The sequence below is a fragment of the Sciurus carolinensis genome, chromosome 3, assembly GCF_902686445.1.
Source record: "Sciurus carolinensis chromosome 3, mSciCar1.2, whole genome shotgun sequence".
In the NCBI taxonomy this organism is placed as follows: domain Eukaryota; kingdom Metazoa; phylum Chordata; class Mammalia; order Rodentia; family Sciuridae; genus Sciurus; species Sciurus carolinensis.
In genome coordinates this window covers 79600311-79626352 of record NC_062215.1, presented here as the reverse complement: position 1 = coordinate 79626352, position 26042 = coordinate 79600311, and the positions used below count along the sequence as shown (strand labels likewise).

At 51.0% G+C, this 26042-nt stretch overlaps 1 protein-coding gene across 5 annotated transcripts in view; it reads left to right on the top strand.

The window, feature by feature from the left end:
• The window catches only part of Steap3 (STEAP3 metalloreductase), a 39176-nt gene extending 18583 nt beyond the window's left edge, over positions 1-20593 (top strand). For 2 of the 5 annotated variants that reach the window (XM_047547734.1, XM_047547735.1), the window contains exons 2-5: positions 4459-4958; positions 6928-7455; positions 14376-14537; positions 19693-20593. In XM_047547734.1, coding sequence (XP_047403690.1) covers positions 4459-4958; positions 6928-7455; positions 14376-14537; positions 19693-19974 — 1472 coding nt within the window. In that variant the 3' untranslated portion in view covers positions 19975-20593. Of the gene's footprint in view, positions 1-1306; positions 1354-4458; positions 4959-6927; positions 7456-12565; positions 13007-13239; positions 13535-14375; positions 14538-19692 lie in introns of those variants that run through there. The other 3 variants (XR_007107961.1, XM_047547736.1, XM_047547737.1) reach the window with 3 other exon arrangements.
• The last annotated feature ends 5449 nt before the right edge of the window (positions 20594-26042 follow it).

The window sequence follows — 26042 nt, the reverse complement described above, 5'->3', positions numbered from 1 at the left end:
ATGTTTTCCAAAACCATTAGGGATGAGGGGTGTGGTTCAGTGGTAGAGCACAAGCTTAGCATGCACAAAGCCCTGGGTCCATCCCCAGCACCAAGAAAGGAAAAACAAAAAGATCAGCCAGGTGCAGTGGCACACTGTAACCCCAGTGGCTCAGGAGGCTGAGGCAGGATTGCAAGTTCAAAGGCAGCCTCAGCAATTTAATGAGGCCCTATGCAACTTAATGAGACCGTGTCTCAAAATAAAATATAAAAAGTGCTGGGGACTTGGCTCAGTGGTTAAGCATCCCTGTGTTCAATCCCTGGCACCAAAAAACAAAAACAAAAACAGGGGGAAGCCCAGACAGCTTGGGGTGATCTCTGGGTTCTGGGTGAAGGCTCGGCTGCCTTCTCTTAAAGTGCCTAATGCATTTTGGAAGGATTTCTGCTCCCTCAAGTGTCTGAAGGGCCCTGTGTGCTGGCATTACAACCTCCCACTGTCACCAGCCCGCACAGGAGCATGGGACGCTAACTGGCAGCCTCTGGGCCAGGCGAGGCTCCCAGCCACAAGCACAGCCCAGGTTTGGCCCTGCTAGGAAGTGGGTGGGGACGGGCAAGCCCAGGCAAGACCAGGGAGAGACCAGGACATCCGAACCTCTTCGCCCTTTCCACAGGTCAGGTCTGGGCCTCCGCCCACAGCTGCAATCTGATCGCCTCTCTGCTCTCTCACTGGACCTATAAATAGACCCTCAGGGAGCCTGGGCCCGGGCCAGTTTGTCCACCCACACCTTCAGGCCACAGGCAAAAGCAAGAGGTGGTGGGCACCTCCACTAGGCCTCTGGGACCTCCAGGACTTGTGTCACCTCTCCTGCCCCCACCCCCACTGGCCTTCAGACCTGCAGCATTTATGCTGGGCACCAGGAGGGCAGAATGGGATGTGGCCCCTGCCCATGAGTAACTTAAAGGTTAGCACACACACACTCGCAGAAAGAGCTCTGCTCCTGCACACGAGCTCATTCGTCCTCACACAACCCTTAAGGAAGTAAACCAATGTCCCCCCTTTAAAGTTGAGGGAACTAAGGCACAGAGAGGCTGCATAACTTGCCCAAAGGTGTCCAGCTAGCTAGTGATCTTGTGACCACAACTTGACCCCTGCAGCCTGGCCCAGACCCCCTCGCCACCTACCCAGCGGCTTCCCACTCTCAAGTGGCTCTGTCTTTGCCTCAGGACAGTAGAGGAAGGAGCCGCCCCTGGGGCAGGGAGGTCTCACATGTCAACCTGGAGTTTTCCTGTCCCAAGTACTGATGTTGGTGGCAAGAAGTGCTCTAGAGGTGCATTATGTTTAGCTTCCATTCATCCTGCAACTGAAAGCAGGCCCGTAAGTTAGAGGACGTGGGTTGGGGGTGGTACTGGGGGTTGAACCAGGGGCGCTTTTACCTCTGAGCTACATCCCCAGCCCTTTTTCCTTTTGTATTTTGAGAGAGTCTCTGTAAGTTGCGGAGGGTTTTGCTAACCCTCGAACCTGGCCTCAAACCTGCAATCCTCCTACCTCAGCCTCTAGAGTAGCTGGAATTCCAGGTCCACGCCCACCTGAACCTGCCAGCATTGCTAGACTGCCAGGACTGGGAGGGACTTGGAGCTGATCTGGTTCAGTGGCTTGTGTCAGAGGAGCCACCTAGAGAAGCTTGGTGATACTCCAGTGTCCCAGCACCAGTTGGGAGCAGAGATGAGGCCAAACCCAGGTGCCTGGCCTCCGCCACTGACTTCCCCTGCTGTGGCTGCCCTTCAACTCCCTAAAAGGAAGGAGATACCAAATTTGCTGAGGTTTGGAGCAGTGACCTTGAGGGCCATCTCATAATCCCATCGCACCTGCCATGCTGAGCCTGGGGTTACAGCGCAGGTGAGACTCACGGTCTGAGTCTGACAGCCTTCCCTAACTTTGGGTTGGCTCCATTTATGTTGAGGTGGTAAGCCAACATCAGATGGCGCATGTGTGTGTCGCCTTCCCCAGCTTCTTCTTGGGAGGTGGTCAATCCCCTGGACAAGAGCCACAGCCAGGCCTGCACCCCTTCTGAGCTGCCCAGCTCCCGTGTCCAGTCCTTGATGAATGAGTCTTATCCAAGCCCCACCCCCCACACATGCACAGATGAGACTTAACCAGCCACGAGTGCCAACAGTGGCTTGCCATCTTTATACTTCTCTGAGCATTCCACATGGTTACTTAGGAGATGGGAGGCAGAGAGCAGAGTGATTACAGGCTTCTGTCCAGGAGGGAGCCTACTTGGGATCCACATGCTAGCAAATGTGGAAGTGCCAGCTTGGAAGCTTCCATGTGGCTTCTCTCCCTCCCCATCAGGGTGGAGCTGCCCATCCCCACCTTCACTGACCACAGGGGAAACCTTAAACCTCCCAACCACAGGGACACTGGAATCCCTGAGAGGTCCCCTGATACTGGCTTGTGGAGCCCCTACCCTGGCTCCCCTCCCACCCAGCTCTCATCCTCTTCCCGGGGCTGCTGGGGTTCAAGTGAGGTCTCCACCCTCCTCCACCCCCTCCGGCCTGCTGCTGGTGCCCAGCTTGGCATCCTCTGGCAACCAGTATGTGCTTAATAATCACTCGACCTTTACTGTGTGCTTAATACATGCCCAGAACTGTTCTGAGCTCTTTATTCCTACAACCTCCATAGAGAAGGGAACAGGATTGTGTCCCTTTTACAGCTGGGGAAACTGAGTCACCGACAACCCCCCTTCAGGTCACTCAGTAGGTGCTAGTCAGTCAGAACCCAGGCCATCTGGCTCCTGTAGCATGCTGAGCAGAGCCCTTCCTGCCGTGGTGTGCCACTTCAAGTCTGTAAGGTGGGGGGTCAGGAGACCCACTGGCACTTACAGAGAGTAGCTCATCTCCCTCACTGAGGAGCATCCCAGAACCAGGCAGAAAATCCCCTTTCCCATTTTACAGGGAGGTCGAGTCTAGTGAGACGGGCTGTGGGGCGTGTCTTGTACCCTTGTGTCCTGTGTGGACATGGCCCCACCATCTGGAGTCAGGAAGCAGGCATGGTCCCTACAAAGCCACATACCGGGGCTTAGCTTGGTCAGCCCCTGCTGTCCTGTAGACAATGTTTTAAAACCACTTTAAAGTGAGAGGTTAAGGAAGCAGAGGCAGGATGGGAACTGTGTCCTGTACTCTCAGAACACTGCCTTTCCGTCCATCGGCACCTCTCCTCTCGGCCTGTGTGCGCCTGCTCCTGCCTCTGCAGGGCGTCTCTGCACAGCACGCTGTCCTCTGGGGAGCAGACCAAATGAAGCTCAGGCCACCGAGGCAGAAGCACCCGCATCCCGTTCTTCCTTAGCTTACAGTCTGTGCCTCCTGCAACAAGGTCCTCAACCCTTGAGCCTCAGTTTCTCCAGTTTAAACTAGGACACCTGTCTGTAATACCAGCAACTCCAGAGGCTGAGGCAGGAGGGTTATAAGTTCAAGGCCAGCCTGAGCAACTTAGTGAGATCCTGACTCCAAAAAGAAAGTGCTAGGGATATATATAGCGTGTATGGGTTCAGTCCCCGGTACCACAAAAAAGATGGGTTTCAGTAATATGCATCCTTCATTAGCACATAAGGAACAAGATCTAGTAGCAGGTCTAATGTCTACCATAATTTGTGTGTGGGGGGGTACTGCAGATTGAATCCCCCACTCTACCATAATTTAAATAAAGGTAAGTTTAGTACTCAAAGAACTATTTGACAGTTGAATTGGTGATTTGACATTGATCAGTACTGGTGACACACAGGTCCTGCCAATACTCTGTGATTTGTTGCTTCATTTGTGAAGGAAATAGCCAGTTTCTATTAGAAGTTGGTGACAATTAAAATATCGTTTTGCCACCTAAGGGCACCCACCCTATCTCAGGGTCCCATCCATTCCCAGGTCTCCCCAGGTCCTAGAGGAGGGTTTCATTGTTCATTCACGCATTCAGCAAACATTGAGCGCCACCTCTATGCCAGGACCAATGACCAACAGTGAGTCCAGAGTCATAAGAGGAGACCCTGCACAGGAGCATGGTGGCCTGCCAGTGACCACAGATAACAACACCCAGCCGTGATGAGGTTGGGTTGAGTGGCCACTCCTGGCTGGTGACACTGTCCAGAGCATGATCCTTTGGAAAAAGAAGCATGTTACTGCACAGCGTGGGCCGTGTAGACGCCATTTCCTCCTGTCCGGGTATCCCTCCCCCACTTCCTCCTGAGGAGATAATTCTGCAGGAAAGACAAAGGGTGGTGGCCTCCCCGCTCCTCTTCCTGAGTCTGTGCCCTCCTTGGGACAGGGGCTGGTCTTGCTCAGCACGTCCCCTGGTGCTAGCGCATGGTGCCACTCAATGAACACCCGCCCGCTGGGTGAGTGCGCGACCCTCTGCATTGGACAAAAGGAGTGGGGTGGCAGGAGGGGCAGCAGGGAGCACTCAGTGATGGAGTTGCTGCTTCTCTTACAGCCACCAAAATGTCAGGAGAGATGGACAAGCCGCTGATCAGCCGCCGCCTGGTGGACAGTGACGGCAGCCTTGCAGAGGCTCCCAGTGAGGCCCCCAAAGTGGGCATCTTGGGCAGTGGGGACTTCGCCCGCTCCCTGGCTACACGTCTTGTCAGCTCTGGCTTCAGCGTGGTGGTGGGAAGCCGTAACCCCAAGCGCACAGCTGGGCTGTTCCCCTCCTCAGCCCAGGTGACTTTGAGGGAGGAGGCAGTGAGCTCCCCGGAGGTCATCTTCCTGGCCGTGTTCAGGGAGCACTACTCCTCATTGTGTGGTCTCAGCGACCAGCTAGCTGGCAAGATCCTGGTGGACGTGAGCAATCCCACGGAGCAGGAGCACCTTCGGCATCGTGAGTCCAACGCCGAGTACCTGGCCTCTCTCTTCCCCACCTGCATGGTGGTCAAGGCCTTCAACGTCATCTCCGCCTGGACCCTGCAGGCTGGCCCGAGGGATGGAAACAGGCAGGTAGGTTCTGGGGGAATAACAACCATCATCACAATAAATATAAATGGCTCATTTTCTTCAAGGACTATCAGCATGGCAAGCTTTTTATGTACTTAGCCAATCTTATATCACTGCAACATTCCATTTTACAGCCATTTTACAGGAATGCTAATGATCTTACTTCAAAGCTTATAGCTAGTGATGGATTTGAACCCTATTAATATTCATAGAGTCTGAAACCTATTGTGTTACTCAGCTTTTTGTCACTATACCAAAATACCTGAAATAAATCAGCTTAAAGGAGGAAAGAGTTATTTTGACTGATGGTTTCAAAAGTTTCAGTCTGCAGTCAACTGGCTCCATTGCTCTGAGCCTATGGTAAGGCAGAATATCTTGGCCAGGAAGGCAGGGTGGAGAAAAGTTGCTCACTTCATGGTGACCAATCAAACAGAGAAAGAAAGCCTGGGACAAAATGTACCCTTCAGGGATACACTGTGAAATTTACTTCCTCCTAGAGTTTCTGCCACCTCCCAATAGTGTACCAGCTGGGGACTAAGCCTTCAATACAAGCCTTTGTGAGTTCCTGATCCAAATCAAAACACCCATGTTCTTTCTCTCATGGTGACTGGTTTCCTAGGGGAGAGGAGAAAGGGTGGTGACTTTTTACTATTTGGAGTCAAGAAGGAGAGCTTTGCTTGTAGAATTGGACTCAGAAAAAAGTAACACACTTAACATACCAGGCCCTGAGAAGACAGGCATGTCCCAAGCTTCATCTGGTTTATTCCAAGGACTTCTAAGAACTGAGTAAGTTTCTTAGAACAATCAATAGCAGTTTGGGCGGGGACTAGCAAACAGGACTCTCCGGAACAGCATTTCTGGGCAGGAGGAGCTCTTACCCAGACAAGGTGGATTTTCATGCTAAAAGGCCACCTGCAACTTCCTGGGGGAGAAGGCCAGACTCCACACGTGTGGGAGAATGCCCCCCCGGAGTCCAGCCTGGGTGCCAGCTCTGAGAGAGTCCAGAGATGTTGGGCCAGCCCTGACTGCAGGCCTGTGTGTGGTCTGCGTGGCAGGACTCCTGCAGTGGGCGAGTGTCAGGTGCAGGTTCAGGAGGGATCGGAGCCAGCAAGCTACTGGAGAAGACGCTGAAGTGGGCTTCGAGCCAGACCTACCTCTAGTAGCAGAGAGAGATTTCCAGGCTGAGGGGACACCCTGAAAAATCACACAGGCAAGAAGCAATGCTTTCGAACTTCAGTGTCTTCATCTGAAAAAATGGGGACAATAGTAACTACCTAGAGGCTTATGGCAAGGCTGAGGACCATGTGTATAAAGCTGGCACACACTAAGTGCTCGGTTAGTGTCAGGGGACTCGAATGACCCCAGGAGTGCCTGGAGATCTGAGGACACCAAGGCGCCTTCAGTGGGAGCTCACAAGAAACAGTGCGCTAGGGGCGGAGAAGGCAGGCAGGGCTGGCATGAGAAAGGCCTCATGAGTGGACTGCAGACCCTGTGGAATCAAGGGACATTGTCAAAGGAGACACTTCTGTACTGCTGCTGAGCTGTTGCCAGATACATGTTCTGGACCAAGTCTGGAACTTCTCACTGAGCGGCTCCCAGGGCAGGGTGCAGTCATGAAAGCAGCTCTTCCTGGGGCCCAGAGGGGCTACCTCAGTGGGCGTTTAGCCTGTGGCTGTTGATGTCCATGAACTGGGCAGGACACTCACTCGCTGTTAGCAGCTTCCCTCCTTGAGTGGTGGACCTTGCTGTGCATGCTGGGCCTGAGCTGGGAGACCACGGGGGCCCTGAGAAGACCCCGGCCTGGGAGTCAGCCACCTCGTACTGACTGTTGACTGACCTCTCACTTGGACAAGCCCCCTCTGCACCTCATTTTCCTCAACTGACAGTGAGGAGTTTGGCCCAGGTGGTCCCTTAGGTCCCCCTCCTGTGGCCTGTGACCTCATCTAATTGTCCTCTTCCTTCCTCCTCCCAGGTGCCCATCTGCAGTGACCAGCCAGAAGCCAAGCGTGCCATCTCAGAGATGGTGCACGCCATGGGCTTCATGCCGGTGGACATGGGATCCCTGGCATCAGCCCGGGAGGTCGAGGCCATGCCCCTGCGCCTCCTCCCGGGCTGGAAGGTGCCCGCCCTCCTGGCCCTGGGGCTCTTTGTCTGCTTCTACGCCTACAACTTCATCCTCGACGTGCTGCACCCCTACGTGCAGGAGGGCAAGAACAAGTTCTACAAGCTGCCCGTGTCCGTGGTCAACACCACACTACCCTGCGTGGCCTACGTGCTGCTGTCCCTGGTGTACCTGCCCGGCGTGCTGGCAGCCGCCCTGCAGCTGCGGCGCGGCACCAAATATCGCCGCTTCCCCGACTGGCTGGACCACTGGCTGCAGCACCGCAAGCAGATCGGGCTGCTCAGCTTCTTCTGCGCAGCACTGCACGCCATCTACAGCTTCTGTCTGCCTCTGCTGCGCTCCCACCGCTATGAACTGGTCAACCTGGCGGTCAAGCAGGTATCAGCCCCGTACCCGCCCCTCCCATCCTTCAGGGTGCACCTGCCCAGTGCCACCTGCGTGCCGGGCACTGCTGTGCCAGTGGCTGGCCGCAGATCCTGTTCCACTTGGGCAGTGCCCACGTCCTGCCACCCAGGATTTCCAGTGTCAGGGAGCAGAGCAGATGAAAACCCCCATTATGGGCACAGACTTAATTAATCAAGAAGGAGCCAAGTGAGGACAGCACCCAGGAGGTGATAAGCGCTGGGGATCGGGCCAAAGCTGGTGAGGCTGGTGGGGCACTGTCCTCAAGGTGGCCTTGCTGAGCAGGTGCCGTAAGAGCAGAGGCCTGAAGCAGGTGAGAGGTAGTCCAGTGGCAGCTGGGGGGTGCCCTGGGCCATGGGAGCAGCACTTCAAGAGAATGTCAGGCATGCTGAAGGGACAGCCAGGAGCCAGCGAGGCTGGAGCCAGGGGGCAGGTGGTTCCCAGGCCTGAGAGGCAGAAGCCAGATCCCAGGGCCTTGAAGGTCAAGGACAGACTTTGCCCTTGGACTTTGAGGGGAACAGGGAGCTAGTGAAGGGTCCAGGGAATCAATCTTGCTGGTGAGCTGCCTGATGCTGGTGAAGCCACATCACCCACATAGGAGCCAGTGGAGGCTGGGAGCAGGATGGAGCGGCAGAGGAGCAGGAGGGGACAGGAGATGGACTGTGAAGCTGGAGCACACAGAATGATGGGCTTTGGGTGGCCGGCTGCGGGGCACGGAGGTCTCAGGGGTTTTGGTCTGAGCACGTGGAAGAATTCAGTTGCCATCAGCTAAAGTGCGAAGGCCCGTGGGAGTGAGTGTTTCTGGTCTGTGGACTTTGTTTGATTTGGGGGGCTGGTATTTTTCTTGATTTGGAAAAGCCATATGGTGTTCCTTTGCCAGCAGCATTCCTGGGAAAGGGAGGGCCTTTGGGCCAAGCCAGGTGGAACAGAGGCGGCGGGCGTCAGCTGGCAGCCGGACTCCCAGAAACAGGCCCTGGTGCTCGAGCCCCGCACTGCCCCAGCGCTGTGTCCCTTCATTCTCTCCAGCCACTGAATCCACCTCCAGGCCCCGCCCCCGGCCGGCGGCTGCGAGGGTCCTGCCCACTCCAGGACAGACAGCAGCAGGGCTGGCCCAGGCGCTGTGGGGCGCTTCTCACCCGCCCCTCGGTCCAGCCTGGGCGGGCCCTGCAGCTCCCCATCCGGCTCAGGATGCAGGGAGCTTTCGAGGCTGGCCTCTCCCCAGGCCCGCCCACCACACGGCCTCACGTGATGGCACCAAGCGAAGCGAGGCAGGCGCCTGCCAGGGAACCACAGACCTCAGCCCCTGCTCTTCTCGGGGCTCCTGCTCTCCTGCTGGCAGCCTCTCAGGGGCCCTCATCTCCCCACCCACAGACACCTGGCACCATCGCCTCTGTGGGTTCAGTCTCTCCTAAGAGAAAGGAAGAACCCCAGCTTTCAGGCAGAGAAGCGCAATGCCTGCTGGAAATGAAAGGAAAGGAAAAAATAATAGTCACGAACCCTTAAAAAAGAACTTGTGTTCCGGGTACCATTCTAGGAGCATCACATACCCACTGTGAATTCATTTAATCCCTGTCTTATCCCTGTAAGGCAAGCACTGTACTAGCCTTATGTTATAGGTGAGAAAACTAAAGCACAGAGAGGTTAAGTAACTGGACCAAAGTCACAAAGCCGATAAGTCGCAGAGCTAGGATTCAGACTCAGCCATTCTATTCCAGATCCATGTTGTACCCATGGTGCTTTTTACTGGGAAAATAGCCAAATTAGCAATAGAGTATATGATCTCAGAACTGGGTAATTCATTCCTTTACTCATTCATTGAGCACCTACTCTGCCAGGCCCTGGGTGTGTTGGGGGCCCAGGGAGGTACAGAGGGAAGTAAGATTGACTTTAGCAGGTGTTGTGTAGAGGCCTGAAGGCCAGAGCCCTGGACTCTAATCCTCCAGTGTCACTGATTAGAACAAAGATCTTGACATTGAGCAAATCCCAGGTCCTTTTTTGCCCTGGCTATGGTCAAGGTCTCTCCTACGTCTAGTGTTGATGCTCCTAGATTTTTTTTTCCCCCTCAATTGGGGATTGAACCCAGGAGTGCTCTACCACTGAGCTGCAGCCCCAGTCCTTTTTATTTTGTATGTTGAGACAGGGTCTCTCTAAGTTGCCCAGTCTGGCCTTGAATCTGCGATCCTCCTGCCTCAGCCTCCCTAGTCACCGGGATTACAGGTGTGAGCCATGGCACCCAGCTGGCAGATATTTTCTCACTTCTAAAGAGCTGCTCCTCTCCACTGGGAGCTCTGTGCGGCTCTTGGGGGGACAGTGCTTCCCAGGAGCGGGCAGGCCCTAAGAGTGGAAGAACCTGAGCCCTGTGTGTGGGGAGTGGGGAGCCCTCACCTCTGTTTCAGGCAGTGATGGGGAACCCACCCAGGGGATGCCCACCCAGGGTTTGAAGCAAATCCCTGCTTCCTCCCTTCCCCCACCCCCACACCTCATTGGCCAGCTGCCTTTCTCTAAATTCCTTTTTCTTTTCTATTTTGGCAGTAATGGATATTGAACCCGTGAGAGTTCAGTACCCCTGAACTCTCTCCAGTTCCACCACCCCCTCTTTTTTAAAATTTTGAGTCGGGGTCTTGGCAAGGCTGGCCTTGAACTTGCAATCCTCCTGCTTCGGCCTCCTAAATTGGGATTATGATTGTGCCCTGTGCCTTTCCCTAAATTCTCTACCTGGCCAAGGCTCACCTTGAGAGTATGTTAACCAATTTTGCTTTGATGCCAATACCAGGACACAGAGGGGCACAAGCAAGGTAGTTTCCCTTATGTTCCAAAGCCATATAGGGTTGCAGGCTCTGTAGAGGTTGCCAGGCAACCATCACTCTGCAGGATGGGATGGCATCGAAGGCTGGCCACGCAAAGGGGCTTCAGTGTGTTCCGCAGAATTCTCAAGGATAGAACAGACTGATGGGCTATGTCGGGGGGGATGGTCAGAGGAAGGCTGGGGTTGATGTGAAGCAGCCCAGAGCAGTGAGATGCTTAGCCTAGAGGTGCTGGATTAAACCATGTTGAATGCTCTGTCCTGTACCTGGGCACCCGTGCCTGTTCTGCATCCATCCCTCCCAGCAGGGCTCCCCAGTGGCTCCTGCCTGGCCAGTGGTTTTCCCTGCATGCCCTCAGCCACCTCTCCACAGCACCCCCTGACGCTGCTCTGCACCCTAGGGGCCCACTGTGCCCTTTTGGTTGAGGAACGCATTAGCCTGGGTGCAGGAAACTCCCTCAGGATTTCCTGGAAGCCCCTGAATCTGCAGATTTGGAAGCAGAGCAGATTCCAACTGTAGAGAAGACCTTTGAGACCATGTTTGTTGACAGTATTAGCAGCAATACTAATATTTGAATAGCGCTTTCTGATTTGCTTGTGCTGTTCTCTAGAGATCTGTTTCAAAATCAAAATTAGTGTTTAACCCACCCACTGTCTCCCTAGCCCCCTTGCTCCAAATCGAATCTGCATGCGACTGTCTTAACAGTCTAAACCTCATCTGGCCACCTCACTGCTGAAAGGTGACTCCCCATGTTCTTGGATATGGGTAGACCATTCATGATGCAGCCACACCCCCTCTCCAGTCTCACTGACCCCACATCCCATTGTGTCCTGTATTGTCCTCTAAAGGGGCAGAACTCATTCCCCTTGACCTAGAAGACCCACCCTGGGACACCTGGGCAGTCCGGCAAACTCCTATTCCTCCTTCAAAACCCTACCTCTTGTAAGCGCTCCCGGCCTTTCCTTTTGCTTCTGCATATGCACCTGCTGTGTTTTGTACACACTTTTATTATTTTTCTTTCACACCACTTCATCATGTGGCTCTTCCACACCTTGAGGGTCATAATTCCTAATACAGTCCCCATGTACATTCACTGAGTGACTGCAAAAATGGCCACAAAGCCAAAGCCAGGCATCCCCTAAGAGGAGTACATGTAGAGCTCAGACAAGAGTTTTTGTTTTGTTGTTGTTGTTTTGGTTTTTTTTTTTTTTTTTTTTTGGTACCAGGGATTGAACCCAGGGGCACTTAACCACTGAGCCATATTCCCAACCCTTTTTTATATTTTATTTAGAGACAGGGTCTTGCTAAGTTTCTTAGGACCTCTCTGAGTTGCTGAGGCTGGCTTTGAACTCACAATCCTCCTTCCTCAGCCTCCTCAACTGCTGGGATTACAGGCATGTGCCACCAGGCCTGGCTAAGAGCTCACTGAATTGCCCAGCTGCCACTAAGAACTAGAGCCCCAGCCATTTATTATATTAAGCATCTACTTCGTACCAGTCACATGTGCTCATTTCACAAACACCATCCATTTAGTCCTTGAGTAACACAGCCAGAGACACAGAGGTGCTCCTAGCAAGGAAGGGCCACCCAGGGCCTCATAACTGCCCCAAGGCAGAGCTAGCATCGGAGTCCAGCTCGCGGGGGAATGCTTCAACTCCTGCACCCCACTTGCCCCTTTCTCTCCCCGCTCCTCCTCCTCTGGTTTGGCAGACCACGGGCACCAGTCTGTCCCCACCACTGCCCACCACGGAGGTTTGGGGAAGGGACAGTGCTGCAGCCTCACTGGTCCTCCCGCCCCTGGTCCTACAGCATCTAATCCATAACCAGAAGGGAAAGAAAATCCCACTCCTGAATGCCATCTGCCCCTCTCTGGCTGATGAGCGCTCTCCTTGGTACCCTCAGAGTAGCCATAGCAGTAAAAATACCTCTCTAGGGTCTCCACTTCTGACTACCAAAAGCCCCCACGGAAGCCCCAGTTGCCAGGTCTGTAGTCCTTTGATCACTGGACACGTCGGAGGGCCCTTAGGGGAATGGAAAACTCTTGGGCCTATGCAGCGCCAGGGCCGGGGAGGTTGAGGACACATCCCCCAGGCTGTCAGGGTGACCAAGATGCAGGTCCTTGGCCGTCCACTGCTCCCTTGCCCCTCACCCCTCCCTTCCCAGCATCACCGCAGAATGGAACTCTCCGAGGAAAATAACAAGACATTTTGCAAGCCGGCGTGGTATATGTGTGCAATCCTCCAAACCCTGACTTGTGACATTAACTGCTTGGTCTTACCCAGACACAGGAAGGAGTGACTAATGAAGCAGAGTTGACGAACAAACAACTTGCCACGTGGAGATGACTTCTTTGGCAGCCTGGTTAACACTGCCGGGAGTGAGTCAGTCCTCTTCGGGCACCGCTGTGGAGGGGACCTGTGCCCTTGGTGTGGTCCCAGCTGCACCCAACTAGCTCCTGCTGCCCTCGCAGTTTCTGCCACACCTGGCACATGAGACAAACCGTCGTTTCAGACATGACCTCATCCATGTCTCCCAGGTAGAGAAATCGAGGCCTGAGCCAGTTTTCCAGAGGCACGACTAGTGGTCAGGACAGGAAGCAGGGTCTCCAGACTCCTGGTCCAACATGAGGGCCGGGGATGCAGCTCAGTGGTGGATCACTTGCCTAGCAGGTACAAGGTCTTGGTCCCATCACCAGCACCATGGAAGAAAGAAGAGAAGAAAGAAAGAAAAAGCAAGAAGACCCCCAACATGAGCCATCCCACCCTAAAATCCTAAAATAACACAGACCCGATAATTTTTGGCAAATTTCAGGCGGTGTGCCAAGTGCATAGCATTTTCTCAGTTTCTCTAAACGTTCCTCAAAAAGCTTTTCAACCATTTTTGCTCAGGCTCTGGATTCATTTTTAATATTTTATCTGGTAACCGAGCTTAGGTTATTTTTTTCTTTTTTTCCTAGCTGAAGTAGTTATTCAAAAAACCTGTATGAGTCACTCTGTTTTGAGAGGCAAGGACCAGCCTACTGAAGAGAGTCACATTTTCTGTCACATTCGCTGCTGCTTGTTCTGCTGGGAGAATAAAAGTAACTAGCATCTCATGGGGCTTCTCAGAAAACACACTGACTTCCAGGAACTTGGCTACCTGGGCCGGATGGGAAATGACGATCCTAATGGAAGGACCTTGACACAAGGTCTTCGTCTTGAGTGTGCTCTGCCTGTGACTGTCACCTGGCTAGAAGGGGCTCCTTGGTCCAGGTGGGAAGAGGAGGGGGACTCTCCAGATTTTCAGAGATCCCCAATTTATGCATCCCTGGAGTTTAGTGGGGGACCATCGAGCTCTGTGAAAGCAGGTATCCTTGCTCTTTGCTCAGCACAGAGTAGGCACTTTCTAAATGGCTGCTGAACTGCTAATGGATGTCAGTCTCTGTTGCCTGGCAACAGTTGAACCAAAGCTATGTGCCTCAGACAGAAATGAATAAATAGGTGGGAAGATGGGGACCTGGAGGACTTCAGTTAGGAAATTTTGGGAGGTCATCGACTATGTGTGCCCTGCAGGGTGAGCCAGGGGCAGACCAAGGGTCCAAGAAAACCAAGGGTCCAAGAGGAGATGGGCTGGGAGGGGAGGCAGCCAGCAGAGGTGTGAGCCCACCTGGCTGTGGGGATTCAGAGCTGGAAGAGTCCCTCTTTGCTCTCCGGTGATGTGGGAACTGGAAACCATGTGATGTAGCTTTGCTCAAAGTGTATTTCTTGTTGACTTCTCTGGCTCCTTGCTCTTACCTGGTTGATTGCTCCCAGACAGAGCAACTTGTGTGTAAGACTCCAGGAGCCCATGACCTTGGGAAAGTGACTTGAACTTTTTGTCTCCATTCCCTCATCTGTGAATTGGGATTGCAGTGATCTCCATCTCAGGGGATGGTTGTGAAGTTAAAGAGTTGATAATGTCTGAGAGGCACTTAGAACACAATCAGGCGCCTGTTGGGTGTCAGGTGGGGTGTGGGCAGCAGCAGCAGCTATCTTTCTCCTGTTCTTTCAGCACAGGCTCACCCACGTCCCAGGGCACCAGCCTTTGTCACTGTGTTCATGGTTTTCCTTTCAGGTGGCCAACAAAAGCCACCTCTGGGTGGAGGAGGAAGTCTGGCGAATGGAGATATATGTCTCCCTGGGAGTGCTGGCCCTCGGCACACTGTCCCTGCTGGCTGTCACCTCTCTGCCATCCATCGCAAACTCACTCAACTGGAGGGAGTTCAGCTTTGTACAGGTAAGGTAGTGTCTTCTGTATCAGTGAACCTCAGTGGGCCCCAGCCCACCTGTCCCCGCACCTTCCTTCCACCCAGTCAGATGCCAGGGCCTTCCTACCCTGGGGACCCTCCAGGCTTCCTGACACAGGACTGCCAATGACAAGCTCATTTTTATGACATCAGGGAAAGCCAGGTAGAGGCCTGTGAAAAATAAAAGAACAGAACAGAGAACCCCAGATCAAGCATTCTCAGTTTCTACCATTCTTTAACTGTCCAAACAAATTTCTGTGATATGCAGTCATTGGACATTGTGCAGGTGTAGATGTGAATCAGTGAGCCCAGGCCATCAAGCCACCCCCTCATTCCAACCTGGGACTACTGTTCCTTTTAACCCTCTGACACAGACAGGGCAGGTGCGAGGTGAGCTTTGGGATCACTGTACATGAGGGATGAGACACAGCATCTCCCAAAGGACACCATTCCTGGGAAAATCCAGAGAAAAGGAGGTGTTAGGGGTGGGGTATTGCTTAGTGGTAGAGTGCTTGCCTAGCACACAGGAGGCCCTGGGTTCCATATCCCCAGCACCACCAAAAAAAGAAGAAGAAAAAGAAGGTCTGTCATCAAATAAGTTTGGGAAATGCCTCCCTAAGAGATTCCCAGCACACTGTGGCATACACACACCACCTCCTCTGTTAACCAGACCGACGGAAGGTGAGAGCCACCTCCCCCCCTGTTTTCCAGGTGAAGGCTATCAGAGCTGTCAGCCCACTTCAGAGCGTGCTCTGGGAAAGGCTGCCAGTGGCAGAGGGTCTTTGTACATCCGTTCAGGCAGCAAACATTTATGAGGCACTTACTGCATGCCAGGCATCACACGAGGCCCAGGATGAGACAGGGAGAAGCCAGGCAGAGCCCTGTTCCAATTATAATGGACACAGCTGAGCTGGAGACACTTCTTACATTCCTCTGGCATCTCCGCCGCCGTCCCCCACTCAGAGGACATGGTCAGTGTTGGCGGATTAACTCACCCCCTCCGTGGATAGGTGCTGACTAATGCTGGATCCCGCCATTGTATTGGATCAGGGCAGAGAACAGCCATGGCATCCACCCCCGCTGTCAACAAAAAATCTGTCCAGTATCTTCCCTGTGCGGCGAGGACTCAGGGACAGTGACAGTGTACCGCTTTTATGTAATCACAATTAATTATTCGTGACTGGGGATCCTTAACGTACCTTAGAACAAAACGGTTGTGGTTGTTTTTTAAAGTGTTGTCTGTGAATCTCCAGGGCTCCGCTCATCTCAGAAGTCCTGGAGGAGTGCTCACAGCTGACACATGCTAGCCAGGAGGGTGGAGGGAAGGGAATTTGACTGATCTGCCACTAATCCCCATGCGTCTCACACTCAAATCTAGGATTTGCCTGTTCCCGCCTGGAGTATCCTGGGTACATGGCTTGTCCACAATTAAAACAGACCGCAGGTTGCTCCTCTCACCAGAAAGTGGCTCCCTTAAGCAGCCATAGATTACATGCCCTGGCTCTGGCTGCCAGAGAAAGCCTATGGATTTGATTTTGTTAGCAAAAGCTGACTGAGACCCCAGCAGCCGCACCCTGCTTTACATATTGAAGAGTCAAAATAAAAATATGAAAGTCCCTCTGCACTGTAGGAGCTGGGGAGAGGGGTCAGATGGGTAAAAAGGCAGGATTTTATTTGTGGAAATCAAATACCTTCACTGTGCCCACAAAACCCAGTTACTCTGTCTCCCAAGAGTGCTAACATGGAAGATGAAGGTCTACAGCCTGTGTCCTGCTCTGAGCGGATCATGTCCACCACCTGAGTCCCCAGACTGGGACTACAGTCATGCACCACCATGGTGGCTCTTGACCACCGTCTTCTGATTGGAGGTAGCGAGATAGGGGCCAAGAGACTTCAACCGTGGGTATCAAAGCAGTTCAGGTTGGAGTTTGCAAACTACAGTAGACATGTGGAGTGGATCATGCCTCCATTCAGTGGGTTCTCCCTGGATTTTCTAAGTGAAATAGAATAGAATGACAAAGAAAACATTGGAGCACTTTGCATGGTGTGAGGATAGGATGTTTTCAGCTACATTGACTCAGGCAATAAATACATGTGTCCTGTGCAGTAATGTAAAATGCATTTCTTACTGCAAACCACCATTAGAAAGGTTTGAAGACACAGAGCACTCCTGGAGAATAGGGATGCCCAAACTTGCCCCAGACCTGTGAACTCAGATACTGAGGGATGATTTGGAAGTCTGGGTGACTCCTAGGTGTATGTGCTGCAGCGTGTGGCGCCCCCTGGTGGTGTGAACACAGGAGGTGAAACCACAGACCTGTCGAGACCCTCCCCTCACCTGCACCATCAGTCAAATTCCTCAGACTCTGAGATTCTGCTTTCTCACCTGGTACCTGAGTTCACTTATGTGGTCATTGGAAATATGTAAGCCCAGTATATGTAAACTCAGGACCCATGCACCCAATAATAGTTGGATGACTTTTTTTTTTTTTTTTTTTTTTGGGGTGGGTATACTGAATTTGAACCCAAGGGCACTATACCACTGAGCTACACCCCAAGCCCTTTTTATTTTTTATTTTGAGACAGGATCTCACTAAGTTGCTTAGACTGACCTTGAATTTGTGATCCTTCTGCCTTGGGCCCCTGAGTCACTGGATTTACAGGCATGCACCAGCATGCCTGGCTGGTTCACTGAATGATTTTTGAGCAGAGTTGCAACCCTCTCCTGTCAAGTTAGCATGGGCAGTGAGGAGCCACCAGACTCTATTTCCCTCCCCTGCCATGTACCCTCACATAGCCACCAGAGCTTAGAAACCAGCTGTGGTCTCAGTGGGCTTGGCCTGACCCCTGGGTATGTAATGTAATACTTTGTTTACCTAAAAGCCATTAGATAAATGCAAATCATATTTGCATTTATCCTTTGGTCTCCAAGTCTGTTTTCAAAGTTTTAGTTTTGGGTTGTTTCTTTGGGTGGTTTTGTTGCTTTGGTGTAGGTTTTGGCTGCCTTAGTTTCCACTTCAGTCAGCTAAACATCATTACATCACAAAATATCCAGGTTGGAACCACTCACCTGCACAGAAAAACTAAGGTTCAGCTCTTAGCACCTCAGTTATGTCTCAGAGTTTGAGGAGCTTCCTATGACCTTGTTCACTCCAGCCACTTGCCTGAAATAATGACAGAGTACAGCATGACCCCACTTGATGAGCGATTGTCCGAAGACCCTTCTTGCTGTAGTAATTGAGCACCAGCAGGAGCCACCGAGGACCTGACTGTTTCTTTTCTGCTAACAAGCTTCCACGTAATAAAAATGGTCCTCGCTTGGGGGTTATTAATTGCCCTGTGACAATCCCTCTCCCTTTTTGGGTTTCCTTTGGCCATTCTGGGATTATTAAATTGCTCCCAAGGAGAGAGAATTTTAGGGACACGAACTCACTGGAATCATCTGGGCTTTCCACCAGGATTGGGAAGTAAAGAGGTCCTTTGTTATTGGCTGACCTTTGGCTGTTGGCCCTTGCTGTGAACCCTTAGCCCAAGGTTAGGGCTTCCTGACATCTGCATCCTGGGATTTGGGATGGCAGAGCATGAGAATGTATGAACAGGGGGAGCTGGCAGCCTCTGATGGGCCTGGGGGTTGCATCTCCATGCTGTACCAGTGCAGGGCCCCATCCATCCCTCTCCAGATTAGAGACTGGGGCCAGGGGCCCACATGTGTCAGACTCTGTAGTATAGGGCATGTCACCCAAGGGAGATGCTAATGCTAGTGGGACCACCATCCTAGGCCTGGGCAGCTTCTTGCTGCTGCCGCATCTGGAGGAAAGCACAACACAGCACACAGGCACCAAGAAGCCCTCAGAGGGTCTTTGTGTAAGGAACAGGTAGGTCCAAGTCCTCCCCAGGCAAACTTCATGGGCACAGGGACCCATGTGGACTTTTCAACCTCAAGTTAGAAAGATGTGGGTGATGTGAGTTTCCAGAATTAGTGCTTTAGTCCTGGCTGCATATTAGCGTCATCTGCTGAACTCTGAAAAACAACAGATGCCTGAGCCCTGCCCCAAACCAATTTAATCGAAATTCCCGCGGGTGGAGCGCGGGCACTAATATTTCCCCAGGTGATTTTAATGTGCAGCAAACATTTGAAACCAGTCTCAGACTAATCAACTCAGGGATAAAAAACACTTTCCAGCCATCTCTGCAACTCTGGTGCCTCCACAAAGAGGGTGCTGGCAGGACCTTCTGTTGGAACGGGGTCATTGTCAGTGGGAACTAGCACCAGGGAAGAATCTGCATCCTCTGTGTGGTCCATGGGATTCCTGCAAGTTGCAGGAATCAGCACTTCCTGGCATTTGTTACACCTGTCAGTGACCCACAAAAGCCCACCTGTGGCTCAAGGGGTGGAGTTCTGTATAAGATGGCCATTAACAGTTGAAGCTGGAATGGTCTTATCTCCCCTATCCCCACATCACTCTTCGCAGGCCAAGGGTAAAGCTCAGTGGGTTCCACCTGGGGTGCTCATAACTCAGCATGGCAGGAGGTGAAGGACCAGCCCACACTGACTGAGAGAATCTGTCTGGTGTCATGGGACTTTCTGTACAGTGCCAGATAACCAGACTACAGGTCCCTGGAACCCCCTTAACTGTTGGTGCCCTATCCACGTACCATCTGTAAATTATTTACTTTGTGTTTCTCTTTAAGTCAACTAAAATCAATTTCCTTTTTTACCCTGCCTTAACTTAAACCAGCTATTTGTGAAATTACGATTTTGGTATGCTGGCAGACACTTGTTACTTTTCATTAAAATATACACAAAACTACTAAACTGTTTTTCAATTCCTTTGAACATAATTCCACCTAAAATTGTCTGGCAGCTGTCAGAGGCACAGATAACACAACTGGGGGGAAGCATCATTATCTCATTGAATCTGCATGAACCAACCCTTATACACCTTCAACATAGAAGCGATAGTCCCATTTTTCTGCTAGTGATGCTTCAGAGTTTAGGAAGTAATTCTAAGTTCGTGCCTGTGCTGAGTGGTTGGGCGGGAACTGGAAACCACAGCCTTGAATCCTAAAGCCCCCTCGCGGTGGCCAGCGCACAGAAGTGCTGGGTCCTCCACCGACGCTCATTCCTGCCTTTTCCTCCCGCAGTCCACGCTGGGCTTTGTGGCGCTGGTGCTGAGCACGCTGCACACGCTCACCTACGGCTGGACCCGCGCCTTCGAGGAAAGCCGCTACAAGTTCTACCTGCCGCCCACCTTCACGCTCACGCTGCTGGTCCCCTGCGTGGTCATCCTGGCCAAAGGCCTGTTCCTCCTTCCCTGTTTCAGCCGCAGACTTGCCAAGATCCGCAGGGGCTGGGAGAAGGATGGCGCCGTCAAGTTCGCGCTACCGACAGACCACATTCTGGTGGAGAAGACGAGCCATGTGTGAGGCGCCTGTGCCGGGCTTCTAGGCGCTGGTGGGTGGGCAGCTGAGCCCAGTTGGGTTTTCTTTTTTTGGACAGTGTAGAGTGGAATATTTATGGACAAATGGGTGGTCTGAGGTTCGAATTCCTGGGACGCAAATGTACACAGTAATATTCAGATTGCCACGCATGTGCGCGTGTGATATATATGAACGTTTATTTCACATATATAACAGAATTCGCCATTATACTTATTAGCTTTGAAAAATTGGGTCCCTGATATTTCAACTTGTAGCTAAAAGCAAGTACCAGATGTTAAACAGCTAGATCATGCTATCGGGACCTTGGCAGAGATATACACACTTTTGTACAGAAGAGGCTTTGCCCTCCCCCATCATCTCCCTTCAGCTGCTCTCCCAAGGCTCATGCGGAGCTGGGACTCTAAAGTGGCAGAAAGGCAACAGCTCTACCTGCAGCCCCACCAGGTGCCTGGAGCTGAGGAGATGTCAGTGGGCAGGGGTTGTGGGTCTGGTCCCTTCTCACCCCCCTGGGGGGGTCGGGGAGGAATTATAGCGAAATGGGGGAACCCGGAGTCAGAGCTGGGAGCCGAATGAACGTCGTGTCCATTTTGGGGTGGGGTGGGGATGGGATTGGGGCTGTAGCTGCTCCACCTGGTTTTCACTGAGCCAGGGAGATTTTTTTTTTCCCCTCAAAGTCAGGAGTCACCATGGAGCCTGCAAATGGATCCTCTTTTGAGGGTGTGAAGTCACCTCTTTGTGGAGTCACTAATGAACTGTCTTCAGAACAAGTGTAATTGCTTTCTCTCCATTAAGTAGGTGGTGACCGTTCTTTAAACCACTGTGCCTTCTCGCCTTCTCATTGTTAATCTGAATGCCTCCCTGGAAGGTTTAGAGTAGATGCTTTGCAGATCAGCCCCGGGAGGTGGGGGCACATACGTGCTCACTGAGTATCATGGCTGAGGCCCCTCTTGGACCTGCCCTCAAGGCTGAAGGACTGTCTTCATTAAGCTGGCTCTCTGGAAAAATAACATCCTCTGTTGCTACCGGGCAGAGGAAACTGTCTTCCCAGCACCCTGAAAGTCACAGTGGCTCTCAGTGCCCCCTCACAGGGTACAGTAGTCTCCTCTTCTCCACGGTTTCATCTTCCCCAGTTTCAGCTCTCCATGGTTAACTGCAGTCTGAAAATATTAATATTTTGTCTTGACTTTCAATAGAGAGGCCACACATTTTATTACAGTATGTTGTTATAATTTTTCTATTTTGTTTTCATTTGTGTTAATCTCTTCCTAAGCCTAATTTATTAATTAAACTTTATCACAGGTACTTATGCATATGAAAGAATGTATATGTAGAGTCGATTACCACCCATGGTTTCAGGCATCCACTGGCAGGGGTGTCTTGTAAGTATCCCTGAGGATAAGAGGGGATTACCGTATTGTTTCAAAAACACTAGGTGGAACTTTTCCTTTAAAGTTACAAATCTAAAACGTTGCTGCCCCAACGCACAAGAGGCCAGACCACAGCCAGGGCCACAGGACATCTGTCCCCCAGTCCCACGCCATGTATCACTGATTCAGACTGAAACTGGTTTACTCTCTGTTGATAAACAGCTGTTTTCTGCTGAGTCTCTCCCCAAGCCAGGGTGATCAGTCACCAAAAAGTCATCTCTGAACCCAAAGATCACTATGGGCTCCTGGACCAGGAGTTAAGTCTTGGTGCAGCCAAGAGAGTAGGGCATGCAGAGGCCAGTCAGAGAGTGCTTGAGGCGTGCCCGCCAGCCCGCAGCGGCTGCACGTGCTAATGTCTACAGACTGCTTTAGGGTCCTTATGTGATAAGGAGTAAAAATTCAGTGTAGGAGCCCCTCATTAGGCCTGTGACTGATGGGAGAGGGCTGTGCAGAGGAACTGTCTGTTCTCTAAGGTGTTTCCCCAGGCTGGAGATAGAAGCTTGTCATATACATTGGTCCTGATGGAGTGCCAGCCGATGAGAGGCTGACCAAAAGGTGGACAAGCAGAGTGCCATTTGCTTGGCACGAGGAGGGCCTGTGACTCCCTGCTAATGAGAAGCAGGAGAGCACCAGCAAATGAACCTGTGAGGATCCCGCCCCAGTGGGTGTCAGCTGCCCTCCTTCCCCAACCCTCCCTGGCTGGGGATGCATCCTTATACCAAAGAGGATGACACGGAGCAAAGGCCAGGTCCTTCCTTCCTTTCCCCACCCACCTCCTGCCAAAGGTGTTTATCGGGCGAGAAATGGTCCCAAGGTGGGTGACAGGAGGAAACAGGCGGCGGTGTCATCTACCAACCAGACAATCTGCTCGTGAGAGGGCCCTGACCCTGGTCCTGACCCGTGTCTCCTGCTGTTCCTCCCTACCTCACCAGGCAGCTGCAACAGCATCCCCAAGAGAGCAGGTCACTCCCCACCACCTGGGAAAGTCTGTGTGTCTCGGTACAAAAGTGCCTCAACCCAAGTGCTCTGGAAATCCTAAGTGCTACAGTCTGAGGTGGATGTTTGATATCTAGGCCGTTGAGCCTGTGTATTTTGTTTTTACCTTATAGAACTTGTCTTAAGCAATGAAAATAAACACCTAACCTTCCAAGAATTTCAGGCTTAATTTCTGGTGTATGGACCATGTGTGAGCTGGTTCAGTCATGGACTTGACCAGCCTTCTGAATGGAGCCTGCTGTCAGTCAGGCAGTGCCCAACGACTTGGGACTACCTGGGTGAACACAGAATATTAGAGCCAGTTACTGAGGAAGGGCAAACAGATAGACCCATAGTGACGGGCCAGTAGGAAAATGAATAAGATCCAGGTGACAAAGTCTGAGTTGGGGTGGGGGGTGATAGTAGTACCCCAGGCCAGCAGGATGGCAAGGGGCCCCCTGGGGTGATCTGCAGGCCCAGGCCCTGAATGCGGGTTAGAACAGGGGTGCATCTTACATTATAATGTACCTGTAAGTCATATGAGGATGTCGTTCAAATGCAAGGTCTGAGGTGAGTCCTGAGATTGTACGCATCTGATAAGCTCCTTGGTGACAGATGGTGTCGATCCTTGGACACTCTGAGGAAGATCTTGGTTGGCTTCCTTTGATTCTGTTGTGCTGCAGTCTACAGCACACTGACTGGCACATACATCTCTCTGCCCTATTAACCTGCCCTGTGATCCACCTCCTCTGGTGGCCCTGGTGACATGTGTCTGTGCTCACTGCCCCTGCTGTTCCCATGAAGACTGAGGGAGAAAACACCCCATCCCTAGAGCCTCCATTTTGCTTTTGTGAATCACATGCACGACATCCCCTGGGTGCCCATCAGAACAGGAGGTCCTCTCTTCAGAAACACCCACCCGTTACACAGCCAGGCCTTTCTGTGGAAGTTACTAGACAGTCTTGCTATAGACGGAGGAAAACAAGAGACCCATGGGTAGAAGGCTGTCTGATAGGTAAAAAAACATTTCCAACAACAACCAAAAAATGGTTTTGCCATCTCGAGTCCATGGTCTGCACTGTCCACAAAAAGAACCATGTCCAGAAAATAACTTCACTCAAAAAATGTTTAATGTAAGAGAAATCTCTCTTAATGCTGGGAGGGTGATATTTACAAAGAAGTAACAAAATCCGTGGGAAATACCTACTACTCAGATAGTTCGTTCACATGAGAACTAGGAACTAAGGAACCATTGGGCTATTGGGCAAATTGAAACTTCTCCTAAAACAATGGAGTTGGCCCTTGGGAGTTTTTTGGTGCTGGGTTGTTTCTCTGGTCTCTGCACCAAGAATAAGTTGGTACCACCAAAGCTGAAATTCTGAATCCCAACAGACCAGCACCAACCTTTTCTAGCAGATACACTAAAAATCCCTGTTTACTCACCTGAAACAAACTTTAGAAATAATATAACTTACCTGTGCATTTAATTTTTAATCAAAAGGTCAAAAACATAAGCTAAAAATAAAGATGATTTATACTAAAATGTGCCTTTATAACAGTAATAGCAATTATTACATTAAGCAATAATCTTACAATAAGTTGGCTTTAAGATAAATAAATGATATTCAACTAAACATCATTGGTTGACCTAAAGGAAGAAAGTCAGGTCATTGGGGGCATGCCCTTAAAGAATACTATTCAGATCCTAGCCCCTTCCAGTCACCCCCACCCCAATTCTATCTCTGTGTTTCCTGGCTACACTGAGGTAAGCAGCCTCCTGTGCCACGTGCACTGATGTACTATGTTGTCACAGACCCAAAAGCAATGGAGTCAACTGACCATGGACCCAAACCTCCAAAACCATGAACCAAAATAAACTTTTCTTCCTTATAAATGAATTACCTCAGGAATTTCGACACAGTGACAGAAAGCTGACTAACACAACCCTCTTGCTCTATAACGGACATTTTAAGATAAAGTTTAAGAAATGTGTGTATGTGTGTGTGTGTGTGTGTGTGTGTGTGTGTGATGAAAGTTATGAAGAAGTCAAGAAGAGCAAAACTCAATAAATGTCGACTACATTTAAAAATATGAAAACTTAATGGTCTGAATTTCAATAGATCATTGGGAGTAAAATCTAGATTGGGAATGAGTAAGAAGAAACAAAGAAATTAAATGAAGACAGGAATTCTAGACAACTCTTTTGAAACTTGACTGGAAAGATGAGGGAAGAGAAAGGATGTAACAGGAAAGGCACAGGGGAGTTGAAGGAGGGTTGCTTATGTTTTCCATGGTTCTGACCTGAACATGTTTTAAATGTTTCTGGAACGTACCAATGAACAGGAGTGGTTGAAGACATAAGAGACAGAGACAAGGAAAATCAAAGTCCTAGAGGGCACAGGAAAGGCTGAGAGCCAGAGCACAGGTGACTTGTGGGGTGGGCGGTGAGCGGGGAGCTTGTCCTTTAAAAGTAGGAAAGAAGAATGGGGCTGGGGAGATAGCTCAGTCGGTAGAGTGCTTGCCTTGTAAGTACAAGGCCATGGGTTTGATCCCCAGCACCCCCAAAAAAAAGAAGGAGAAAGGAGGAGGTGTCAGTGAGGGAAGGCCTGGCCTTGACTCCCCTCCAGTGGCATCTACATCTTTATGGAAAAATGAACAATGCATCTGAAGGGAAAGGAGACTGGGCTTAAGGGTTGAAAAAAAGTGAAAAGGGGGCTGATGAGCTGATGAGGGACACATAGTAGGAGTTTTAAAAGACTTGATTATAGAGTGTTTTTCTGTTTTTGTTTTTTGTTTGTTTTTGTTTTCTAAAAAAAAAAATGCATCTAATGCATCTAATTGTGTTTCCTGGGAAGTATACAAAGCAGATTTTGTTCAGTGGAATTGTTTTCCCCCACAAATTACCATAACTCCAGAGAGTTTATCTTTGCCCAGTTTAGTCTCCAAGCAAAAATGCTTTGGCTACCTTTTTGTTTTCCTAGATCAGAAATGAACAATCACAAATGGACCCTTTGATGTACCAAGCAACCAAACCTCCACGTCCAGCCCTCCCGTGAAGTGAGCCATCAACCCCTGGTGTACTGAGTGTTCACATTCTTTATGGGACCAGAAATCTAGCTTATTTTAATTCCCATTCTGTGCAGAACATACTCTTGAAAATATAATTTTAGCCAACGGTGATAACTTTTCCCTGCCCAAAGAATTTGTTAGGGCTTCCACTTCCTGAAGGGTCTTCCTGCTGCAAAATAGCTAGTTCCTGGACCAAAGACATTTAGAAAGCACGCTGAACTCTCAGGGGGTAAGGGAAATCACCAGGGCGGAAAGTGAATGGGAACACAAACAAACAAACAAGACAAAGCTCTCTTTGGCTCCTGGCAGGAGCAAATTCAAGTCCTTTCTGGTGCAAAACAACCTCAGTTCATGCCAACCAAAGAGGAATTTGGCATCTATGATCAACAGACCATAGGTGAGAATCCACAGAAGCCACCATGGAGGACTTCAAAAGAGAATCATTACATACAGAATGATGATATTTTAAATATCTAAAGAACTAGAGTCTTGAAAACTAAATATCAATAAGACCCTATGAAGAACCAGGCATGATGACAAATAAAACCTTCAGAAATGAAGAATTGTGGGAAACAACGCAAA